The sequence below is a fragment of the Micropterus salmoides genome, unplaced genomic scaffold, assembly GCF_014851395.1.
Source record: "Micropterus salmoides isolate LMB-PRFRI ecotype aquatic unplaced genomic scaffold, ASM1485139v1 Ms_hic_scaffold_12, whole genome shotgun sequence".
NCBI lineage: Eukaryota > Metazoa > Chordata > Actinopteri > Centrarchiformes > Centrarchidae > Micropterus > Micropterus salmoides.
In genome coordinates this window covers 14025419-14051368 of record NW_024040263.1, presented here as the reverse complement: position 1 = coordinate 14051368, position 25950 = coordinate 14025419, and the positions used below count along the sequence as shown (strand labels likewise).

At 41.8% G+C, this 25950-nt stretch overlaps 2 protein-coding genes across 2 annotated transcripts; both read right to left on the bottom strand.

Annotated features, from left to right (window-relative positions):
• Nucleotides 1-11221: 11221 nt before the first annotated feature.
• On the bottom strand, nucleotides 11222-19485 carry LOC119899092 (thrombospondin type-1 domain-containing protein 4-like). The gene is made up of 9 exons (XM_038713504.1): nucleotides 19286-19485; nucleotides 16407-16580; nucleotides 16031-16160; nucleotides 15124-15346; nucleotides 14840-15013; nucleotides 14569-14742; nucleotides 14303-14482; nucleotides 13166-13310; nucleotides 11222-11690 (listed from the first exon to the last, which is right to left on the bottom strand). Exons 1-9 carry the CDS (start codon nucleotides 19335-19337, stop codon nucleotides 11542-11544), a joined length of 1401 nt encoding a protein of 466 aa, XP_038569432.1. The 5' UTR covers nucleotides 19338-19485; the 3' UTR covers nucleotides 11222-11541.
• A 76-nt stretch (nucleotides 19486-19561) lies between these two features.
• On the bottom strand, nucleotides 19562-20861 carry LOC119899288 (thrombospondin type-1 domain-containing protein 4-like). The gene is made up of 3 exons (XM_038713812.1): nucleotides 20655-20861; nucleotides 19840-19969; nucleotides 19562-19716 (listed from the first exon to the last, which is right to left on the bottom strand). Exons 1-3 carry the CDS (start codon nucleotides 20787-20789, stop codon nucleotides 19562-19564), a joined length of 420 nt encoding a protein of 139 aa, XP_038569740.1. The 5' UTR covers nucleotides 20790-20861.
• Nucleotides 20862-25950: the final 5089 nt, after the last annotated feature.

The window sequence follows — 25950 nt, the reverse complement described above, 5'->3', positions numbered from 1 at the left end:
GGTATAACAGGTACAGAGCTGTTGCAAAACACACTTCCTAGTCAAGGAAATGACATTTTGGCTAACCTACTTTGTGACCCGATTCTTTCTGAAGTGTACAAATGGGTGCAACAACACAAGCGACCCTACCTCAGACAGGTAAAAGGGAAAATTCTAAGGAAGCTCTGGTGGCAATTTCCAAAACTTGTACTGTGTGATGACTTGCTTTGTCAAACAGCTCACATTGCACCAGGACACCCAGCTGTGTATCAAGTGTTGATTCCCCCCTCTCTAATCACAGAGACTATGCAAACTCTCCATGGCTCACCCTGCTCTGGTCATTACAGCGCTGATCGCACATTCAAGAAAGCCCTAACTATGTGCTATTGGCCAAGCATGAGGTCTGACATTGATAACTTTTGAGATATGTGTCATACCTACGAAGCTTACAGGAAACCTGTACCACAACTCAGAGCTCCACTAGAATCCATACAAGCAGAAAGAGCATTCCAGTTTGTGTGCACTGATATTACTGAGCTCCCAGTCACTTCTCAGGGACATAAGTATGTGCTTGTAGTGCAAGATCGTTTTACAAAGTATGTTAATGCTTTTCCTATGGCAGATCAGAAAGCAACTACAGTAGCAAAACTACTTTGTGAGAGATACATTCCTGAACATGGAGTTCCAGAGGAACTGTTTTCAGATCAGGGACGACAGTATGAATCAAATCATTCAAACAATATGTCAGAGACTAAAAATCCAAAAGAAAAGAACCTCACCATACCACCCCAGTGGAAATGGGATGGTTGAAAGATTTAATAGGACTCTAAAAGGACAGTTGGCTAAACTCATTCATGATTATGGTGGTGAATGGGACCACTATTTGCCAGCAGTGGTTCTCTCATTTAACTCTACTTCACATTCTAGCACTGGATACTCGCCTTATATCTTGCTCATGGCAGAGAACCTCGTGTTCCAGCTACTGTGAATCTCTCTCCACCAGGGGTATCACAGACTCCACAGAACTATGGCTCTGAACTGGTGAACCGGCTTGACACAGTTTTTCAGGCTGTGTGGAACAGAGACTCAAGCGTGAGTACTACTTCAACAAACATGTTAAGTTCAAACCTTATCATTGGGGCGACCTCGTATGGATGGACGATTCCACTATGCTGAGAAAGAAACTGGACTGGACCTTACAAAGTTGTCTCAGCTGATAACAATGGACTCACATAAACTTTTGGACTCCAAGCTGGAACAAAATCTGTTCACTATGATCGATTAAAGCCTTATTGTACCACTCTTGATAAATCTTCAGCACCAGAGAACCACCCTGTACCTCGCCAGCATATGGACGCTTTCCCCAGGTACACGTCATTATCTGGTTCACTCCCTATGTACTCCCCTGCTAAGGAGACCTTCAGAACGGGTCTCACAAGTCCAGCCACAACAGAACGAACAGACTGCCGCTGTTCCTGCAGTGCCTGTTAGGACACGTTCTGGTGACTCACTCACTACTCGTTCAGGTCGGGTTGTTCGGAGACCACAGCGGCTTATGCTGTGAATGACCCCCCCCCCACTCAGCTGACGGACATGGGTTGTTTATGGACAGTTATTGAGACACTAATGCTGTCTTTGTTGTTTGTTAATTACGGGTCTGCATTTATGTTTAGAGATAGACAGTGGTTCAAAAAGACACAAAACAACAACAACAAAAAAAACACCTGCACATCAACTTTTGGAATGTATGTGTTTTGCTGAATGCCAATATACATATGTTACCTGTGTTTAGGGGTTTCATTATATTTGATGGGTTTGAAGTGGAAGTGTTGGGCAATTTTGCAAAATCTGTACTGCTGGTAACGAAATGTGCTAGTTCATGGATGATAACATACGTACAATGGTTATTTCCACACAGGTGACTTACTTCCATCCATCCATCGTCAACCGCTCATCCTGCATACAGGGTCACGGGGGGGGCTGGAGCCAATCCCAGCAGACATCGGGCGCAAGGCGGGGTACACCCTGGACAGGTCGCCAGTCCATCGCAGGGCCACACATAGACGAACAACCACTCACCACACTCACACCTAAGGACAATTTAGGGTCGCCAATTAACCTAGACTGCATGTCTTTGGATGGTGGGAGGAAGCCGGAGCACCCGGAGAGAACCTACGCAGACCCGTGGAGAACATGCAAACTCCACACAGAAAGGCCGGGAACCCACGACCTTCTTGCTGCCACACAGGTGACTTACAATGTTTTGCTATTTCCTTTGCAGTTATAGAGGTTATTGTCTCTGCTGTGTTTAAATTTTTAGATGAGATTTTATTTTTTAACCTGTGAAATGGGGACGTTTTCTGTATGGTATAGATCAATTTCAACTGTACGTTATACGTTGCAAGAGATTCATAGTTATGCTTTTACTGTATACACTAATTAGTTATTACAGACAGAGTATGTCATTGTGATGCAGAAAATAGAAAGACGAGACTACCTGGGTGCCCCTCTGTGGCTTTGGGGCCCATGGAGAATAAATGACTGAGTTTGAAATTAATGGGGACTTCTGTGTACAGGGATCTAAAATGCCACCTAGAGGCCGATTGACACAATTCCATACCACCCTTCGGGAAGTTGTAGTATCCAATACTTATGCATTTGACTCATAACAGTTCAAAATAGCACTGTAGCAGCAAGACAAATGCTTCTTCAGGGAGAGCAGTGATTGGTGGTTATGTAGGGACTGAACCCTTCTATAGAATTTGACCTCTAACCCCTTGTTTTGTTACCTCAAAATAGTACTGTACCCTTCTATGGTACCTAACAGATACCTAAACATATCCTATATAAGCTATGTTTGACGTACAGAGAAACAGTGACCATCGGGCTGGGTCACTCTCCAAGCTGCTGCGGAGCTTGTAATTGATGCTGAACTCTTTGATTTGATAAACTTTTATGATCAAGAACAGTGTCAAGCGGGTTCCCTCTCAACACATCATCGCAGCATTATTGTTCGGACACCACAAAGTCATGCCAGACAAGGGCTGTGTCTCAATACAGAATTCACCAAGTTCGGACTTGGCAAGTTCGGCTCAGGAGTACAAACTCCCAGGAACAGGAGCACGCATTCAGTAATTCAGCAATTGGAACAGCAGCGGACTTAATAATGGCCGGACCCGTTAGCGGGCGGGACCTCACATCTCCGAAAACGTCGTAGCAATTTTTAAAATTAGCTCTGTCTTCCATCCACATATTTGGAGTTTAAACAACTATATTCCCGCATAAAAAAACTCTTAAAACTACTATATGTGACACAAGAACAGCAGTATTATAAGTTACAGTTGTGAGTTTTCTTCTCCAACATTTCCGCTTTTTGGCGGCGAAATGCATTCTGGGATATCTGGCTATCCAAAATCCACACAAGTCACCACCGATGCAGGTTCGGCAAACGGGCGGAGCGAGAACGCATCCGGGTATCTGACTGTACTTGACTAGATGCAGACTTTTGAATTGGAACATTACTTTGGCTGCGACTGATGTTTCACAAGTCCACAGTACAGAAAAGAACGCAGATTGAGAAACAGCTCAGGTCTCCAACTTTGTTGTAGATCAGCCATTCCAAACCTAAGATATGACATCACATCCTGGTTTTAGCGTTTTTCGCAAAGATTTGTTAGCTTATAATTGGGACATTATGTGGCGGATCAAAATTTCCTCTACAAACTTTTATCAGCTTGGTCAGAGATTGTCCGTGCCAAGTTTGGTGCCGATCGGACTTGTCGCTTTGGAGGAGTTAATTAAAATAGGTTTTTCAGTTTTTGCCATTCACGTGGATATAAGGTTTTTGATATGTGCCCTCGTATGCGGGATTCCAAGCAAAACGCAAATATGTTGCTTATAGCGCCCCCTAGAGGCAGAAGTGTGCTATTTTGGCGCCTGAGGTTGCTGCAGTGACCTGGACATGTGAATTTCGCGTCTGTAGCGTCTAGACCGCAATATCACTTTTCTTTACAGAAGAATAATAATAAAAATGATTACAATAGGGTTCCCACCGTGATGCCTTGCATTAGCGGGTTCTCTTGCCCTTCTCAGGCTTGGACCCCTAAATATGAAATGCAAACATGGGGAAAAACCCCTTATGCTGACGTTCCTGTCTATTGGGCCACAGATTCTTATCCACATCACAACAGATATCTTCATCAATTTACTTCACATATGTAGAAAAAACGTGTTCACCTATTTTGCATGTAGTGACTTACACAATTAACTTATGGCTAGATGTTTTGGGTGGTAAGACGATTCAACAGAGAACCAGTATAATATATTGAGATCAACATGACAGTAAGCAATTGATAATGTAGGAAACAGCAGACAATTGTACATAATCATTTGCATAAATGTGTCAAAAGCATTTGCAATTCTCAGAAGACTGAGAAATTGCTTTTACAGCTTTTACAGTTTTTTAAAACCACTAATATCCTTTTATGTTTACCTTTAGCGTTATGTTTTTTTACCTTAGAATGAGCTATTTCTAGCTACACAACCAGGGGTCCCCCCTTACATGGATGTCGCCATGTCACGCAGTCATGTTTCTACAGTAGCTGAAAATGGACAAACAGTGCTACAGAGCTTGTTTCATCACTATGTTCTTCTTGTAGAATTCTGGTAGTGTAGACGCTCATCACTATGTTGAATACATACGTTTGAAGAAGTAATAATATACAGCAGGGGTCGCCAAATAAGTTTTAGATTGGAGCGATTTTTTTTTTTCCATCCATTAGATGGTGGGTGAAAATATAAGACATAAAATATAAACTGTCAAGATGTTCAGTTAGCTCAGTTGTTAAAGGGCAGGGCTTACACCTAGAAGGTTGTGTGTTTGATCACATGTTCCCTCTTCAAAAATGTATTACAAATCTCACAATACAGCATGTGCTGTGTTCCGGCGTTTGATCCGCATCCATCAAACTACGGACGCTTTTTCATTTCGGGCCGAGGGACTGCTGAACCGGCGTGAGCGGCGCTAAAATTAACTCCTTCTGTTGCTGTGCTAAGCCGGGCCAAAGGATTGCTGGGCCGGCGTGAGTGGCGCTACCTCCTGCCATTGCTAAGCTGACTCCCTGTGGGGTATTGTCTTCTCTCCTTCTCCCGTGCTGCTGATGGCTTTGGAGTAGGCTTTTGCCAAGGTGACTGTTTAATTGCCTCATAAGCTCACAAACTGATATACTAAAGCATACTTCAGGGGAATGATTAAAATAGCAAAACTTGTCACAATGCTGTTAAAGTACACCTGGTTGTTTGCTCTTTTTTTATACTTTCCTGTGTGGTCCATAAGTTGAAGATACATGTGTTCTTAGCCATAAGGATTTCTTTACTATGTCTAAAGGACATTTAAATGCCACTGCTTCACTGTACAATGTGCTCATTTTAGATAGTATAAAATGTACTGTTGCTTTTGAATTATTGGTTCTGGAGGCTTTTACACGTAGGGACACTCATTGGCCCGATGTACATTACAGCAAGGTATCTAGTGCTTCGAAATCTTTCTCTAAAATGTTAATCCTTTTACTCCTTCTGGTCTCTAGAAATGCACCAATCCCGGGAATTGCCAGAATTGTTTCCCGAAAGTCTACATCAGCTTTCATCTCCCTTAGAATTTAGTAACAGACATGGGTTTGGCATTCTTCACAAAAAAGCTAGAAGTCTTGTACCCAAATTAGACATATTTAAAACTTGGTTCATGATCTCTAAACCTGATGTTTTAGTAGTGTCTGAAACTTGGTTAAAACCTTCTGTCTCTGATAATGTTTTATTTATTGATGGTTATAGGATTTTTAGATCTGACCATAAAGGTAGGCCTGGAGGTCTTTGAAGATTCTCACTCATCCAAGGGACAGTTCTGACTGACTGTTAGGGAAACTCAGCTATTTAACCTCAGTGGGGTCATTTGCTAGGATCGTCGATACCGCTGGTTCGTTAGAGTTCCTGGTTGTTGTAATGACAGTCGTTATGGTCGTTAGGACTACACGTGGCCAAGACTCCATGTAATCCTGTCTCCTGTTTGGTCCTGTCCATGCTCCAATTTTGCAGTCCTTCCATGTGTTTGTGTTTTACTTTGGTAGATCTGTTCTTGTGTGTTCTTGTGTACTTTACTTCCTGTTTTATTTTGTAATCTTCTGTGCCTGGTGTTGTCTAGCTTTGCTCCTGTTGTTAGTTTAGCATACTCTCGTCTTGATTATTAGTTTGTTACCACTGTTTCTGTACTTTTGTTTATGGATCTGTGTCTGCATGTGTTTGTAGTCATTTCGGTTTGTTCTGTATTAGTTTCCTGCCTGGTTACCTTGCTGTTTCACTCTGTCTCATTTCACTGTGTGTCTGCTGTGCCTAATTAGCTGCTCATGTCGTTCACCTGTTTTGTGTTCCCACCCTGCTCGTTTGCCTGAGTATTTCAATGCCTGTGTTCTGTTAAGTCCTTGTTGGTTCATTGTAGAGTGTATCCTGTGTTGGTCTGTTGCCTGAGTTTGTGCCTGTTGTTTTTGGACCTCTGTTTCAAAATATAAATATGAAATATATAATATCAAATATGTTTGATATCATCTATCAATTTGCATGTCCATCTACTCTATCAAAGCTTTACCCTCTATCATGCGGCTCTCGGGTTCATCACGAATGCTGGCTATCAGACACATCACTGCATCTTATACAGTAGGGTAAATTGGCCATCACTTAGTGTGCAGGATGCTACATTGGTACATTTTATTTATAATGCTATTTTAGGTCTTTCCCTCCTTATATCTGTTTAAAATTTGTTCATATGCAAAGTACATATCATTTAAGATCTAGTGAGGGACTACTTTGTAAGGTACCAGGAAGGACAGAAGCAGGAAAGGGTCTGTCTTACTATCTCGCGGCTATGGCAAGGGTCCATAATCACAGAGAATTAATGTTGTAAAATGCCTTTGTAAACTATTAGGCCTATGTGGCTTATAATGGACTGTGGTGCAGAAACGTAACAATATTTCACACTTGTCTTACATTTTTCATGTTATCGGTCAGTGGCCAAGTCGCAATAACATATGGTTTTACTGAATAATTAAGTTAACATAACTTCTTAATATATCTACCTAAAGAAGGGCAACATGGTGGTCCGGTGGAAAGCGCTGTGGCCTCACAGCAAGAAGGTCCCCCGGTTGCCCCGGCCTTTCTGAGTGGAGTATGCATGTTCTCCCTGTGTCTGCGTGGGTTCTCTCCGGGTGCTCCGGCTTCCCCTCACCGTCCAAAGACATGTGGCCTAGGTTGATTGGCGACCCTGGTGTTTCAGCTGGGATTGGCTCCAGCCCCCTGTGACCCTGTACCTTTTCTTGACTGGATTGAGTGGTGTGTAGATTAAATGTGCAGCATGAACATGTGCATCATAATTTCAGTTCTGTTGGAATCATGAAATTTAGAGTCTCCAATCAGTTCTAACGAGGAGGAAACTGGAGCACCCAGAGAAAACCCATGCTAGCATGGGAGAATATGCATATTCCACACAGAAGATGAGTGCCCCGACTTCTGCTGTGAGGCCACAGTGCTCGTAATGGTGTCTTTCCTGATGTGGACCTGCCTGGCGCTGGGTCCTGCTGCCTCACCGGGGCCAGGTTCAGATAGTGCTAGCAAAAGAAACAGTTCTTTTTTTTAATGGGAGTAAATGGGAGCATTGCCTTCAACAGCTCAATACATTCCTTCCTTTCATCAGCCTCTGCCATGTTATTTTTTTTTCCCCAGACGCATCTAGATTAATTGAAAAATCCAACAATTGTCAAGTCATCTTGCTAAATTATGAAACGACAAGTCATCTACCGCCTACTTAATGACCTACTGTTTTCAATTCATCAAGACAGTGAAATGTATAATGCTTCTCGGCAGTGCTGTATCTTGTTGATCTCCAATACTCTGGAGGTGTCTTAAAGAAGGTCATAAGTATTTAAGATGCATGAATTCGGTTAAAATGATGAGCTGTAGTAATATGAGGAAGGCTATTTGCTTTATTTAAGAAAACAATAAGCATGAAATATCAAGTCAAAGAAGGGGTATTGTACATTGAGCACCCACTGGTTGAAATCTCTTTTTAAAACACAGCCTTGATTTCTGCCAACATGGTCCGGTGGAGGAGCAATGAGATTGGTGATGTGTCCCAGATGGAGACACATTATCACTTGTCTATTATTAGGTTTGCAATGGAAAATAGTCAATTTAATTACTTACTAAGTCATAGTCACTTTTCCCAGTAAACAGTGCAAGTGCAAACACCACAATTGTCATCACTCAGCCCAGTGACCAGATGTCTAAGGCCTCAGAAAATGGGAGAACCAACATAATTTCTGGAGCCCTGGATGTAAAAGAAGTCATAATGGGGGGGGGGGGGCGACATTGTTATAGTTTAAGAATTAAATCACAGTGAAACATATGATTACAAACTAAATAATTGTATTAATGTTAGTACAAAGTTATCAGAGAATATAGCCTACCATCATGGACAGGAAAATACAGTACATGCATAAAGTTAGTTATTTTGCGGTAGAGCTAGAAAACTGCAAATGCTATATCATTATAAAGATCAGTGTTTCTTTAGACCTCACCTAAAGTAAGGGTTCTGGTATATCCTGGTGTACTTAGCTTTGGATCTGCACACCTTGACTGGTTGTCTCACAGCATGATGTTTGCTGTTTTCACATCAGTGTGGATCATTCCAATGCTCTTTAAATGCTGTGGTCAGCTTCAAACGATAAAGATAATATAACATGTATTTAACATAAAGGTATGCAATACATGCTGGATGACTGCTCTGATGTCTTGTAGACGCATAGGGGCCTTTCTCTCAAGAATGTAGTCCATTAGGCTGTCTAACAACTCGAAGACCAGATATTTCGAGGACCCACCAAAAAAACTTAATGATGCTCCGCTGTTCCAGGTTGTTATCCATCAGTACCATTAGCATGTATGTCTGCAGATACATAACAAACTTAATGTTTAGTTGAGTTGTGGATACGCTCAAACGCCAGGCAAACTAGTGACTATGTAGCCCTACTTGTACCAGTTATTGGTAGAAGAAGCCCTGGCAACTGTAAAAATCAAAGTCCGTGTCCTACCTCATATCTTAAACTCTCATTGCGTTTGGCTCTCTTTTTGGCCACAATCTGATTTGTTTGCAGGTCCAGGCATCTGAGCACTTCTCCAAAGCTGACCTCTCCCAGAACTTTCAGGGTGTCACATTTTTGGGGGAGCAGGTGCAATTCTTCAAAGCCGGAGTCAGAATATGATGCAGATGTCTCCATCCAGAAAGCTGAACTTGAAATGGAGACATAAAAAGAGAACAAGTTGATTAAATTCTCTCTTTAATTTCAGACTGCCATCTTTTTAATTGATATTGAAACCTTCAGTGTTAACCTGTATTGTGTAAAATCTGGTTTAAAGATCTTATTTTTTTTAGTTGGTATTGTGCTAACATGGTTTACTATACATTCCCAATTAGCTTTGCATTTAATCAAATTACCGCTAACTAAGTGACACACGGCAAACCTAGGGCCAGGTTGTGTTCCTGCATGGTAGCACTGGTTGGCATATGGGCTCCGGCCCAAAAAGTTTAACCTACCATGTATCATGTGCTGAATTTGATGAATAAATAATTTTAAAAGCAAAGGGCTACTTTTAATGGCCAACTAAATTCATCTTAATATACAGTAGCATATGTAGTTCAAAAATGTTGCTACATCAAAGATAATGAAAAAGTGATTTACCTGTTCAGTTTGATTTCAAAGCACACTTCTTTGTATTAATATTTTCGTTGGCTCAGAGCTTGATCCAACACTTTCTGGACAGTTAGTCAGTAAAATGACCCAGTTTGTGTGGCACACACGCTACAACAAATTTATGGTGTGATGAACAATTCTATAAAATTATTACACCTCACAACAACATTCCATTAAAAAAATGAAATATGCAGTGAAGTATTATAATACAGTATATTCGCCAATGAAAAGTTCACTTACACAGAATTATGAAAAAGGCACAACGTGGGTGGGTAGGGGCTGCAGTGGTTCAGTGTTACATGCAGAAAACACTGTTATGGTCCTTGCACGGTAACCAGATGCAACCAAAAAGACCAAGTGTTTTAAATTGTTTTGAATCGTGATTTGCAAATGAAATGCATGAAAGTGTCTCTTTTAATTAAACTACTCATCATGACACGATCAGTTCTTGAGTTACTGAGGCCGAGCTAGCTGGTTTGCATGATATCCCATTTGAAAGTAAATGATACACAAGGTTTCTGAAAGGAATTATCATTTTACTTTAACATGTCCCAACAAAAAAGCCATCATGTTCACTTTCTGCATGTGGGGATGTGCTTGGCAGGATAAGGGGCCTTTCAAGCATTCTGTACCTTTAATCTCTGTCTGCATTTGAATGTGCTTGATAATATATTACGGCAGTGCATTGCTACCACAGTTACATGTACATACAGGGCATCAAGCACCATGATGAAAATGAGTCTTGGACTTTATTGTATCGCTCTATACATTTTATAGATGTGTGTGACTGAAAGGATAGGTTCACCTTTTTAAAGTCTGTTTTAAAACCATACTCAGGTAGCCATGTGAACATTGAAACCAGTTTTGCTTGCTTTAATCATCCCCCCCCCCCTATATTTGCTATTGAGATTCATTCCTAACATGCTCACAGTGTAAGAGTCCTCATTTTGTGTGGGTTTTTAAAAAAAAAACATTCTGAAGTTAATGAGGTTTCAGCAGTCTGAGAGAAAAATCCAGAATCCAATATTCAAAATTGATTTGACCAACTCTGGCTGCTGAAGCCTCAAATATCAATTTTGGGCTATAGTTTTACACATAATGGGGATCACTTACATCGTTTCAAAGAACATTCAGTATAGGGACGTGATTATTGTTTGAAGACAAACATTGTGAACCCATCCTTTAAAGTGTGTTGAATACATAAAATTCCTGCCAGCAACAACTGACACAGTAGTACATTTCCACCTATATTGCCAAGGAGCACAGATGTTGATTTGGTATGTAAATTACGAATTAGCTATTTAAGGTCAGTGTTATAGTGTTTTACATTTCAACATTCTGAAATAGTAATACCCTATAATGGGGAGTTGAGACATCAAACAATATCATGTAAACATCAAACAGTTAAATAATGTCTGTAACATCTGTAATAATACAACAAACAGAAGTACTAGAAGTTACACACCCTTTATTTAGAATAAATATACAAGTACATCACCAAATGGGACCAGTCCAGTTTGAAGTTACACTGAGGATGAAAACACTATCTAAACCTACACAACCTCTAATGGCAGTTTTCATGCTGTGTGTGGGCATGTTCATAAAATACAAGAAAGCAACGGAGTACCCAGTCAGTCAATCTGTTGAAGACCATGCTCTATATCCCCTCCTACTGAGGCACTCCTCAAACAAAGCTAGGTGTCATTTTCATGGTGCAGTTTTTTCAGATTTGATAGTGACCTGAAGTGAGTTTAACCTTCCAGAGGCAGCATCACCTGCGGATGTGGTTCTTTTGAAATGCATTGGGGTATGTTTTCTGGGAGCAGGAAGCACAGCAGACACTTCTATAGTAAGGGTAAATGCAGAGTCTGGCTTGAACCACCACCATACAGTTATGATACTGGTCGCCGCAAGATGGATCTGTGAAGGAAAAGAGGAACAAACTGGAGAACCAATGGGCAAAGCAAAGCAAATTTCATTCTTCCATCCAGTGTTATTCACTACACTCTTCTGCTTAGAGTTGCTACATCATGTCTTGACGAAAGTGTTGGTGCTAATTCAGAGGCTCCAAGCCAGTTCATAAGCCGTCAATGCCCAATACAGAGTCCCCAAAGTCATACTGAATCAGTAATAATGGCCTCAGAACTCAAGTCACAATCAAGCCCAAGTAATCAATTTATAACAAATTATGTGAAACATACAAATTGCCATCTGTCAAAATAAAACCTTGATACCAGTTGTAGTGACTCAACCTTATTTGTGTCTTTTAAAATATTTATATATTTTTTAAACAAATGAGTACATTTGAAGTGGGACATAATGTCTGTTATAAGAATATGTAAATTACAGGAATTTTATTATCTCATTCTCACCAATATGACATAACCCAGTGACTTTAGTGACTTTCAATTTTAGTATACAAGTCCAACTCCAGGTCTGAAGATTCAGTACTGTAGTAGTTTTGAGAGTATGATGGTATTTTCCTCTTAAATTGAGTGAATGGCATTTGATTTGTATACTCAAAAACTGAAAATTTATATTTAATGATAGGAAAAGTAAGGTAGACATAAAATTGCAAAATCTTTGTGCAGATTTCAGTAACCACAATGAATCAAAAAGATTTTCATAGGAAGAATTTGTCAGTGTGTCATCTCACACAGTCAGAGCTCTTTGCACATGTGTTTGGGCTCGATAGTAAAATGGGCATATGCCATCTTATACATTGTACAGACTCCATCACCATCCTGCATGCTTATCATGGCCAGGCTTCAATAGTGGTGCATCCATTAACCAAAACAATGCAGAACATGCTGGCCAATGAAAGCCTAATTAATAGACAGTCCAATCAGATTTACTAGGTCCCACAAACATTTTCCATACACGTTAATAACAGGTTGTGCTCTTACAAATCCTAGACATTTTTAAAATGCTATTACGAGCATTGACTTGTTTCTAAATATTAGTTCACACGTGCCTGCACTAACCCTAACCCTTATACCCCTACGATATCTGACTGTGTTTACAACCCATTTTTCAAGTCATTAATTACACCACAACCACTGAACTGACACACCGATCAGAAGCGTTTTGAACATATCCAGATGTTCTTGCTCATGTCTTCTTACACATTGATAAGTCACCTAATGATGTTTTTTAGATTGTTTTTTTTTTAAACATATGCATTGGCAGGGAATTTCCCTCATACAAGAGTCATCAAAAAACTTGATCTTTCCCCCCTGTTTACTTACAACCAGATGAACATCTTCACCATGGTAACATTTTCACCTGACAGCATCACAGAGAAATTTTTTGCTTCAATTCTGACCCAACTGCATCTGTAATGGACTCACTGAGTGCAATGGCACTGCGGTAGCACCACTGCTCAGTAGACTTACTTATCTCTGCTAAACAAGGTTGTTTGTTGCATTCTTCTCGGCTCTCGGGGGTCAAACTGGGGTCACAACGGTCACTTGGGACAATGTTGTCAGCAAGACAACGCACCTCACGCACACGGTAGCCACCGCTGCAGGAACGTGAACACTAAGGTATATAAAGAGAGAGCAGTGACAGAGAGTTATACAGAAAACATATACTAATGTAATCTGAGGACTGAATGTGGACACAACTCATCCCATGCTTTTTAACTTCATCTAAAATACCAGTGCCAAAACCATGCAGTCATCTTTAAAGAACACAAATTACAAAAATACATATTTTCTTCCATATCTCTAGTGGCAAATAGTCCACTCCTGAAACAACACAATGTATGTGAATAGGATCTCATTTCTGGTGTTCAAAGCAATGAAACATGACTTTCATAAGTCTCAGCAGCAAACTGTCTTCCCAGAAACAATGTCCTTGTTACTCTTGATAATCCACGGACATTTCTGAGCCCAAGCTACTTGCTAAAGAAGAAATAGTCCTTATAAAGATTATGATCTGTGGATTATCAAGATGATTTATTATATTTTGATTTGACAAAATATTGGTGATGGCACAATGGATAAGACACATGCCTTTAGTGTGAGAGAACCGGGTTCTATCCCCACTGTGGCCCATCCACCATTGTGTCCCTGAGCAGGCCACTTAATCCCTTGTTGCTCCAGAGGTCTTTGACCTCTGACATGTATAGCAATTCTAAGTCGCTTTGGATAAAAGCGTCAGCTAAATGAATAAATGTAATCATGGTCTGCTATTGCCCCTTTTCCAGAGATTTCAGCTGTTTCACATCAGCAGATGGAGTTAGCTTTGTTGTCATTAGGATGGATGACATGGCAGTACAGTAGCTCTTATGAGTACGAAGAAGAGCACAAATAAACTTTGGCATCATTACCATCACTAGAGATCCCAGAGACAACCCGGGCTCACAGAAAACACAACATTTGGCGTGGCTAGATCCCATTAGTACCCTTGTATGTTACAACTAAATGGCTCAAATACAAAGTGATTTTTTTGTAGATTTTTTAATGTGTCAAATACTGTAAAAGAGGTCAATAGTTGCACAGTAGATGGACAGACTTTGGGACACTTACTGCACTCCACTCTGTGATATACCACTGGACACCACATGGCTTCAGTCTGCAGGGCTGAGCTGTGATTGGCTGAGAGAGACTGGAACATTTTAACTGGTCCACAACCTTCATGTGACCGTTGTTGTTGAAAATACAAGCCACACTCCGGGTCTGTGTGCCATTCCCACACTCTGCAGAACACTTTATCCACACACACACATAAGGTGAAACTTCAAACAGATGATATTTTCATTGTGGGGACTAGTGCGTGCGTGCATGTAAATTACCTGGCCCCAGGGTCCGGTGTACCACTCCAGGCGGTTCTGGCAGGGGCCAGAGTCACACAGTGTCACTTCTGGTGGGCGTTCCCCTTCACAGCTTTCCAGTGGGAGATCAGTCACGTGATCTATAAGGCACACTGTCGTCCGGGTTCGATTGCCTCGACCACACTCTGCAGAGCACTGAGGAATATCACACACATACATACACTCTTAGTAACACCCCCCCCCCCCCCAATGTGTCCCATTCTCCTGTCACACACACACACTTCTGTATTACCCGTTGACTCCAGAGGGAGCTGAACCAGCTGCTTGCACAGGCTCCCATGTCACAGTTCTGTAGTGTGTCCGGCTTCAGGTTCATGTTGCACTCCTCATCCTCCTCCTCATCACCCTGGTTGCTCACACACACCACCTCCCTGCTGCGCTGGCCCACCCCACATGGCACTGAACACTGGGGGTGAGAGAAGGTGGCAGTGAGGGGTGGGGGGACCAGAAAGGTCAACATTTTTTTGTCTTATGAAGATGTAATACCATATGCAATTTGTGTGTGTGTGATCTTACCGGGCTCCACTCAGATTGTATCTCCCACTGGCTGCAAATCTTTAGCTGACATGTCGACTTGGTCACCGGCCTATCAGATGTCCCACACAACTCTGGTGCCACAGTAACCGAGGTCTCAGTCCCGTTGGCGTGAGCATGAGTGACCTGGCGGCAGATGACTTGGCGTCGCTGAGTGCCGGGTCCACAACTCCTGCTGCACTCTGACCACTCCCCCACGTCCCAGCTGTCAGCCAATCACAGAGGACAAAGAAAGGCTTAGAGGATAATAAAGAGCAGCTGCCAGTCCATCACTAAAGATGTGGTTACACATTGAGACATGAGTTTAGCAATGACCTTTCTCAAGCAGAGTTCGTCCCAGCTCTATGTCTTTATTTTGACCACAGTAATTGTGTGCGGTCAGTTGACCGCAGTTGACCAGGGTCATTATAAAGCCTGTCGTTTCCCCCAAAAGGATATCATAAAAGAAACAAGCAAAATAAATCAATTTGTTTCCCTTCTTTCTATTACAACAGAAGTTTCAGTTTTGCAGTTCTCTGCTGTTGCGTTCCCAATAGAAACATATATATTTCAGACTGACAGCTGCCATGGATCACTGATGCTGTGGGCGAAATATCTGGCAGACACACAAAACCAAACGTACAGTGCACTAATGCACTAACGCCCCACTACATCTTGGCGACGGTAAGATCTAGAGGTATTTACCGCAAGACATGAAACCAAAGCCACAGCAAAGTGACTGTGACTGACTCACAGCTGGAATGTGTGTGTGAGTGATGAAGGCTTCACTCTGAGAGTCACAGCACCATGTGGTACTAATACAATGTACATGTACTGTATGTGTCACTCATTCTGCATATGTGTCATGACTAATGTATGGGACATCAGTGTGTGTGTGTGGGTCGCTCACTATGGAGGACAGGACTGGGTGTTGCAGTTTTCTTCCCGGTTTGTTGGTTCAAGGGCAGGGTCACAGAGGTCAGCAGGAACAGTCGCCTGGGAATCTTTCTCAACACACTCCCAGAGTACCTGACGCCTGCCTGGCAAGTACGCAGACACACACACACACACACACACACACACACAAAAAACACGACTAAGCAAAAGATATGGCTGTATACATATACATTTTGCCAGCCCTTTGACACAGCCCAATGGTCACAGGTCTTTTTGCACTTAAAGTAAGGGTGCCTGCAAAGGTTTTACATAAACAAATGTGCTAAATAAGCATTTGGAAAGCATACTTTTGACATGTGGTCACCCCCAAATTACATGTGTTTTCTCACCAGTGCCACAGGTTGTGCTGCACTCTCTGCGCCCACTCTTTGTCCAGGTGTAGGTGGGCCAAGGGTCAGAGTTCGAGCTGGGGTCGGGGAGAACCTGGTTAGGGTGGAGTTCCTCTTTGATGATGCCATTGCTTGTGACCTCCTCACTTGAGTGGGATGGGCCTATTGTCTGAACTACAAGATAGTGAAAGGTTGCAGGGTGGAGCCCGATTTTGACAGACAAGTCAAGGAAGAAAGGCAGTGAACTCATTTGAAATGTTGCATAGACAAAGGTAAAAGGCTGGAATGAAGCCTAAAACATAATACTGTTAAAGGCCCTGCACATCTATGGCACACTCACACAGGTGATTTCACTATGGTCAGGCACCATCTTATCTTAAAGAGCTCATAGTACCTTACTACCCCACCAGAGCACTGCGCTCCCAGAATGCAGAGTTAGTTGTGGTTCCTAGAGTCTCCAAAAGTAGACTAGGAGCCAGAACGTTCAGCTATCAAGCTCCTCTCCTGTGGAACCAGGTTCCAGTTTGGGTTCAGGAGGCAGACACCATCTCCACATTTAAGAGTAGGCTTAAGACTTTCCTCTTTGATAAAGCTTATAGTTAGGGCTGGCTCAGGTGAGTCCTGAACCATCCCTTAGTTATGCTGCTATAGGCCTAGACTGCCGGGGGATTTCCCATGATGCACTGAGCTCCTCTCTCCTCTACTTTCTCTCCCTCTGTATGCAACCTCATCCCATTATTGCATGTTACTAACACAACTTCTCCCCTTTCCGGTAGTCTTGTGCTTTCTCGTCCCTCTCCTCTCTCCTCCTATCACTTCCTGCAGGTTTTCTGGCTCTGGAGCTGTGGAGTCTGGATCTGTGGTTGCGGGTCACCTGCTGCCCCCGTGTTCCTGCTCGACACCCTCTGCTACAACAACTATTGTTACTAGTCCTATTATTATTATTGTTATTATAATCATTAACATTACGATTTTATCATTAACACTACTCTAAATATCTATAACATTTTTCATTTAGTCTATAGCAACATCACCTTTACTGTCTGTACCTCTGTGTGTGTATATTGTGTAGGCTGCCTCCCTCCCCTCCCTCTTCTTCCATCCCTCTCTTTTTCTCTCTGTTCCTCTCCTGCCCTCTCCCTCTCTCTCTCTCTCTCTTGTCGTCTCTCTCTCTCTCTCCCTCTCTCTCCTTCACCCCCAACCGGTCGAGGCAGATTGCCGCCCACCCTGAGCCATGGTTCTGCTCGAGGTTTCTGCCTCTTAAAAGGAAGTTTTTCCTTGCCTCTGTCACCTAGTGCTTACTCTTGGTGGGAACTGTTGGGCTTCTGTAAATAACATCATAGAGTATGGTCTAGACCTGCTCTTTTATGAAAAGCGCTGTGAGATAACTGTTGTTGTGATTTGGCGCTATATAAATAAAATTGAATTGAAAATTGAATTGAACTAATTGTGGCTCATATTGGACCTTAGGTCTGTGTGTGTATACAGACTGTGTTTGATTGACACCTCCATCACTTTCTTGTTTTCTTTTTTTCACCTGTTTGGGTGGGATAAATTACACCTTCTTATTAATAAGTGAGCTGTGTCCTTAATTATTCCCTATTCCTTATAATTAATAAACACTGAATAGTTTACTCTATAGTGAACAGTAAAGTGAGATTTTGGACACTAAATATCATCCGTTGGGGTCACCACTAAAAGGTGTAGTGCCACACGGCAGTCATTTTTGCATCCATCAAATGTGACCCATTGCATTATGTTTTTTTAATCAAAAAGTAGTGTATATGCCAAGGACAAAAATATTTTTTTCCACTTTTGGAATTTCTGAGGGGACTAGTTAGTGGAAACATTGCTCAACATTCAAACACTCACACGCAACACACAAGTAAATATAGTGCACTATAGAGTAACTATATCTGGGAGTGATTTCAGACACGGCCATGGGGTCTGGTGAACTACTGTAATGCTCTGATCCAGACTGCTTGGAACTGGGAAATTTCCAGTTGAAATATCTGACTTCTGACCTAAAAGCATTCCCAATGCATGGTGGTGCATGACGCCGAAAGTGAACAAAAAACATGGTTAACATGCAAATATACTTGATGTTGCCTTTTAGTTTATGGTTTACCCTTTACAATGTGCTTCCATAGGAGCTGCCATTTTCATGTGATGTCATTCAGCTGGTACTCGTGAAGTCTGGGTACATATTGTTTCTCCGAGTTCACAAGTAGGAACAAGTGACATTGTACCATGATAATTTTTCTAGTTGGAGGTCGTAAATTTCCCAGTTCCGAATTGCCTGGAATGCACAATAAATCCCAGCAAAGCTCCACCTTCCTTCAACATGAGTAGGGGTTTAATCAGCTGCAATAATGCTAAACACCTGTTTGGATGTGCTTTAAGAATAGTTAGTTCATTAGTAATAGTTTTTTTAAGATCCCTGGAAATATCAACAGACACAAATCAAGCTTTCTTTAATCTCTTTAATGAAGGTTAAATATTAGGCAATGAAATGAAATATGGCCCAAGAGACTGATTATTGTCTCAGTGTGCGGTAAGAGGTCTTTGCCAGAACTAAGTTTGGCTGCATGCCCGTATCAAATGTTATCAAAATTCTAATAAAATTTTTAAAAGGACAGTTTTTCTGAAAATTATACATATTGGCATAACCATGGCCCTGTGGTGAAATGTGGGCTGAACACACACACAATGTACTGTACATACAAACACAAGCAGAGGCATCTGGGATGTGTTATGTTCCCTGAGGGCAAACAACAATATTTAGTATGAGAAAATGGTACTGTGGTCATTTAGGGTCACTCTAAAAAAGTTGTAAGTGTGTGTGTTTGTGCGTTTGTGTGTTTAGTGTGTGCACTCACCCAGGGGCTGAATATCAGAAGGTGCGTCTGGTTCAGGAGTGGAGTGAGCCATTTGTAAAGGCACACTGTATTCATAGTATACATTGGGACCTGGTTGCTGGTAGATCAACTGTGGGGACAGAGGGAGAGAGATGAGGGGTATGTGGTATATGATGACATGTAGTAGTATTGTTTGTGTACAGTATTAATGTATTTGAATAAGAGCTGTGGGAAATATGCTGCTCCCATGGTGTGTGCCATGCAGTTTGCATCTCACATAAACATGCAGGTCCTCAATCACGGCCCGGGTGCAGTGATGGACTCCCCGTTGCGAGAGCGGATTTCATTGGGTCGTTGGTACGTCAGCCGTGTTCCTACAGCAATAAAGATCCCTGGCCTGTCAATCACCCAGTTGCCATTGATGATGGAGAGACCACTTTTGGTCTGCAGAGCTGGAAAAAAAACCAGTGTTCGTCAATCACTCCAGGGTTTGTCATTCTGAACGTATTTCTGCTGTGTGTGTGTGTGTGTGTGTGTGTGAGCGTGTGTGTGAGCGTGTGTGTGTGTGTGTGTACCCAGGTAGTTTCGGCTCTTTATCGTCTCCTGTATGCTGATGTTGCGTGCTCCTGCAGGAATCTCTGCAACCTTATGGTAGCCAACATGGAGGAAAATCCGAGAGAAATTCCCCTTCACTACCTGAAACCTCTGCCAACACACACATTCACACACTTTTACGCGCACAAAGCCACAGGTAGAAACACTGGATGTGCCCACGCAGGTATATCAGCGTACACTCTGTGCATGCTCTCTGCACCATCACAGACATGTGTTTCAACAGTATAATCATAAATTCTGCTGGATCATATTGCTGCTCTTTTTCTCCCGTTTTTTATTCGTTCATCCTGCTCTCCAACTCTCTCCCTCTCTCTCTTGCTGGAAATCCCACAGCTCGCTCAGTCCAGTCCAACACTTGGTTTGAGTTGGGCAACCTTTCTGGTCTTCCTCTGCACTCCTCCAAGTTTAGAGCTGATATTTTCTGTTCTTTTTGTGTCGTGTCTATTTTAATTGGCCCCTCTGGTTCTTTCCATTTGATGCTTTATTCACAATTTGATGTATTGATATGTTAGTTATTATTTAGCCTGAGTGACAAAGACCAGTGGTCTTGTTATAGTTGTATTTTAGCTGTAGTGTCCATAACAACAACAAACTCCAATATGCTAAAAGTTAAATACAGCTATGATTTTGGTATGTGTTGGTTTGTATGTCTTTTATGCAAATAAATAGCTAACACAACTCTTAAAAAGCTTGCATAAACTATTAAACTACAAGCTGAAACATGCATTTAGCAATATATGAATGATATTTTTCCCTGACCATGTCAATGTCTTACCTCCAGAGGGGGTGGGCTGGCTTTGGTATCCGAGGGAAGAGCATCTGAGGTTAGGTAGAGAAGACAGATGAGGTGGAGGAGAGCCGGAGCTCGAACCTGCCACAGGGAGCTGAGCTGCTGCCACAATCCAGCCATGGAGAGACTGAAGGAGGAGGACACTCACACACACACATACACACACATGTTTAACGGGGGAGTGTGTGTTTGTGAGGTTGGCTCGAGGGGTGGGAGGGGGGCGAAAAAAGACAAAGTTTGGGAGGGATGTAAGGAGAACTGTTGAGAGAGAGTGTTTGAAAATTGCAGGCAGATTTTCGTTGTTTCAAGTTGAAGTCACACCCATTTTGCACCTCAGTATGAATGTTGTGACAGCTCATGATGTGGCATGTCGTTTGTGGCACGAGGACAGGCTCCTGTAGTGTATCCTAAAGCTTATCCAAAAACAATATCTCTCCCTGTGAGTCGTCATGCAATATTGTGAGGCTTTGGACACACATCACTCTTGATCTCGCTCTGACTTCTCCACCCACTTCTTGTTTTCACTTTATAAGGCTTTTCTTGTTCTTGAGTTATTCCTTCTTTCTTTGCTTTTTTTTTCATTTCACTGACGATGGAAAAAATGAAGGATGAAAAATCTAAATTAAAAATACCACAGTAAGAATGCACTTTATTGAGGATAATAGAAAAAATATGTTAAATCTGTTGACAGCTTATCACGTTCTCTCTTGTGGCGCGCCCTGTACTGAACACATCACATGAAATGTAGTTGTGCTCTATAGTGATTCATTATCCCTTCATCAGTGATTCACACCCACAGGATGGCAATTTTATAAGTGAGTCACCACCATACCATGTCAGGGAACAATCAGATCGATTCCGAAATTACTGTAAATCCACTTGCCAGGAATAAAAACCCCACAGTGACACACTACCAAAGTCTTCATCTGAAGAGGTTATGGTAATATTTGCATGGACATAAATGAGCTTGAGAAGTACACATATGGGTACAATATATTCCCCTGGCTGAATGTTTTAGTTCTGGGCAGGGGACTGTTTTAGCCCTCTAAACACACAATGTAGGGTAGCTTGCCTGGCTTGTTTTATGTTAGGGAGTGAAGAGAGCTGTAAATATCAGACACTACTTTAAACGTCGACTGCAACTTAATGTCGCAGAGTGGGGAAATTTAGAGGGATGGAGCAGAGACAATGTGTTTTTCCTACCTGTTTTGTGCTTGTAGGAGTACATTTCAGATTCGCCTTAGATTGCCAGCTGATCGACACCACAGCTGTTCACAACATGGGTGTGAAATTGCCAGGGCTTGTGAATTTCACAACTTCTCTAGGATTGTGTGTGTGCTTGTGTAGGTGCATATGTTTGTGTGTAGTTAGACCTTGCAAAGATATATGAGTCACATGTGCGTGGATAAAATGCCCTGGTGCGATGTCCATAATGCGCTGTGAATCAGTCGGGTCCCTGTAAAAGCAGCATGAGTGAGAAAGACAAGCAGATGGAATCCTGCAAAGCTCTGTGAAACCTTATAAGGACGCTGGAGGAGAGAGGTGACGCCACTGTATCATTTCCTCTGTCTTTGTGTCTTTGTCTGCGTCTGTCTCTCTGTGTGAGTGTTTGGCACTGCGCCCTTTGACCTGAGATCCAGAAGGACATGTCTTGCAGAAAAAAACATTAGTATAGCATAAACCTACACACACATGCTGTACATCTAAACACACTAAACATGCATGCTTCCCCTTTCTCCTCTCCTCACTGGCTCACAGCCAGATCTTAGACGCCGGTCCCCTGCAGTGAATACCCGGTAGTCGCTGAGCTATGACACAGGCATTCTGGGAGCCTCCAAAAGTCTGTCAGAGAATACTGAGAATTCTGTCCAAGACAGGCGCTGCTAGGGCTACAATGTCTGTTTTCCACTGTGACAGCTTAATAGCTGCCATGTCTGATTACACACACACACACTGTGAGTCCTTGAGAACGGCTAGAAGTGGTACAGCAGCTCCTTAACACACAGATCTGCTCAAACAGTGACATGCACAAGCATATAGCCATACATGCAGACAGTACACAGACAAACCTATGCTGCATGCCACCAAGAACATCCATACAGGTTAATATTACAATATTCTTTAAAGGTGATCTTCTGCTGCTTTTGGCACGATTACATTGGGATTAAGCTAATGATGTTGAGTATGCCAGACTGCTATGATTCAGAACTGAAGCTTGTATATGTGAAACTTAACTGGCAAACCCTCAAGCAAACGCAGGCTGGCCATGGCTATGGAAGGCCTGTGCTGTCTGTGAAAACCATTGACTTAACAGAACTTGCCCTCAAAAGCATTACATCCATTTATATAGCTTTATTCATGAAAAAAACCTTTTCTCTTGAGTTGCATCTTATAAAAGGACCCAAAGGGGGAACACCCACTGGCTTACAGTATGTTACAGTACACTGAAAATATCTTATAGTGTGCTATTTTTGTGAGCTCATGCAGATTTGGAAGGAGCCCTTATAGATCGATCTGTAAAAAAAAAAAAAAAAGAAAAACTGAAAAAAGGTCTGAAACTGATTTTTTCTGTTGCTTTCCCAAGAATCAACCATGTGTGACTATTTAAAATCTGTTTTTGTCAGTGTTTCTCTGTATAGCCAGTAATTTAGTGTGTGTGTGTGTGTGTGTGTGTGTGTGTGTGTGTGTTTGTGTGTGAGTCCTAGCTGGCCAATTTCACCACAAAACACGAAAAAGAAAAGAAGAAAAATGGTAAAAGACACTGAGACTTAACAATACAGTCGACAGATATTTAGCTCAACACTGAAATCAAAGATTTCTCTTCCTTACATCCCCTGATTGTCTAAATATTTCTCTCTTCTCGATTTCCCTCTTTTTCTCATCTTCCCCTTCTCCTTTCCGTTTTCTTCTCTCCTTACATTTGCTTTACCCTTGCTTTTCCTCCAGCTGGGCGCTGTTTGATGTCCTACTGTCCCGTCCTGGCCAGCTGCCCCAGAAACCAAATGAGTGGTTCTGTAATGCCGCTGACACCTGGACATCCCCTAATCACCGGTTACTTCCCTAACGACCAACTCCTTTCCTAACGACCATGAGAAACACAGGGCGACCACCGATCAATCACTGAAATTCCTCTGCAGCTGTTTGTCAGTGCGTGCAGGATGTAATATTTTCACTTGGTAAACATGTTTTAGATTTTAGAGGCTAATGCATGACTGGGACGGCCAGTTACAAGACCTAAGAAGCTTGTTGTCTTGCTGCTTAGTGCTTCAAAGCTGACCTGTCCCTAATTGACAAGAACATGTGCAGTATGTTTCAAGTGCATTTGAAGCAGGACAGTGACCACAAGAGAATTGGTTACTGTGGCATTTACAGCGCAACAAATAAATGTGACAGTGAGAGTGGTTGTATACAGTCATTACAGATGACTGACTAGAAGAAAGGGGTCTGTTAAAAAGCATCCAGTGGTCTCTGAGCTCACCTCTCACCTTTTCCTAATTACAAGCTTGAGACGTGCAGGTGAAGGCACACACATCTTCTGACACCATAAATACACCTCACTTGGTGAGCTACTGAAACCACATACCTACGGGGTCAAGCACAACAGTTTACACACTTTACCACACAGGATGCTTTTCATCCTAAAGGTTGTATATACCTGCCCATGATTGCACATGTTTGCAGCTAACCACTACTTTTCACAAAGGTGCTGCCATCCGTGTGCAACATATCAGGCTGTGGAATTTATTTTTTTTGGTACCTCAGGACCTCAGTCAAACAACGTTGCACAGAGGGTGTACAATAAGGTTAGTTTTATTTATACTATGTGGGTATGAGTGTGAGGAGATGAATGACAAATTTAATGAAAATGTTTGACTGCCATGAGCCTCCACAACAGCTACAGTGCCAATTGGCAAAGACTCTGGAACTCTATCGTAGGGATGACCACCAATCTTCCAAATGATATTCCTCTGATTTGTCATCTTGATGATGGTGGTGGTGAGTGCAGTCTAACATGTCATTCTGCGGGTCTTCAGTGTGGTTGAGATTAATGGAATGAAAAGGCCATAGCATATGATGAGATTTTCATACTCATGAAACCATTCAGTGAGTGGAAAATGTTTCATCACAGGATAAAGGTAATCACTCAGAATATATGTGTATTGATTCATAATGTCCACTTCCTCTAATGAGATAAGTGGACCCAAACGACACCAGGAAAATGTCTCCCATAACCTTACAGAGCAACTGGACACCTTCACTGTAGGGACATTCAGGCCTATACTGCACTGTTCTCTTGATGTACACCAACCATGCACTTGCTGACCTGTCAAGAACATTAAGAAGGGGAACGCTTTAGTAGCCAAATGTTTACAGCGCAGGCCACATAACTGCAACATCCACAGTTTGATTCCAGCTTGGGACTTGCTGCATACATACCATCCTGTCTCTCGTTCCCTGGTTTCCTTTCTGCCTCTTCACTGTTGAATGTCCAATAAAGGCAACAAAAAAAATCTTTAAAAAAGAATAAGGTGAAGTATGACTCATCTGACCATATCACAGGTTTTGAACCATTAAACTCCCAAATGTGCATCTGTATCCCAGAAATTAAACCATGTTCCGTTTGATCTGTTCCTTTTGCAGTGGTTTTAAATAGCTGACTACTTCACAGATTAAGATTAGCATATAAAATATTGTAATACAGATAATAAGCTACACAACATAATAATAATAACAGTGACAGGGGTCACTATGCTGAATAATGTCTACTTTTACATTTGATACTTTATGGGAATGTCCGATAATACTTAGATTCTACTTAGGTAGAAATTTGAATGAAGGACTTATTATATTTGTTATTGAGTATATTATTGATGTGTTATTGCTAATTCATTCTATGATGCACAAATAGGGATGCTTCTGCATTTGCTACGTTTATCCCCTCATGTATCCAGGTTTTTCTCTTAGTTTGTCATTGTCTTTATGGATGTATGTTTTTATGTGTGTATACACAGTTTCCTTTTTATGAGGCACACCTGGCTAAAACTAATGCAGTCTACCTTCATAAAGGTTACAACTCATTTACAATGGGAGGTGTTTCCATTTGTTCACCCCATCTATATGGAGGGGAGAAAAAAACAACAGTAAGTATGATGCAGTACAATTCAATCACAAAGTAAACATAGTCTCCAAAATGACCATAAAGTAAAAAAATAATCATCTACCTTTTTTATAGTCGCAGTGCCATTATTTACCACAAAGGGGCGGACGAAGCACAAACCGG

Coding starts and splice junctions, on each gene's coding strand:
- LOC119899092 (XM_038713504.1), bottom strand. CDS start 19,337: ATGGCTCACTCCACTCCTGAACCAGACGCACCTTCTGATATTCAGCCC. Junction 16,581..19,285: donor TTCTGATATTCAGCCCCTGG/GTGAGTGCACAC, acceptor ACTATCTTGTAG/TTCAGACAATAGGCCCATCC. Junction 16,161..16,406: donor CAGCACAACCTGTGGCACTG/GTGAGAAAACAC, acceptor CGTACTTGCCAG/GCAGGCGTCAGGTACTCTGG.
- LOC119899288 (XM_038713812.1), bottom strand. CDS start 20,789: ATGGCTGGATTGTGGCAGCAGCTCAGCTCCCTGTGGCAGGTTCGAGCT. Junction 19,970..20,654: donor CCAGCCCACCCCCTCTGGAG/GTAAGACATTGA, acceptor GTGTGTTGGCAG/AGGTTTCAGGTAGTGAAGGG. Junction 19,717..19,839: donor AAAGAGCCGAAACTACCTGG/GTACACACACAC, acceptor TTTTTTTTCCAG/CTCTGCAGACCAAAAGTGGT.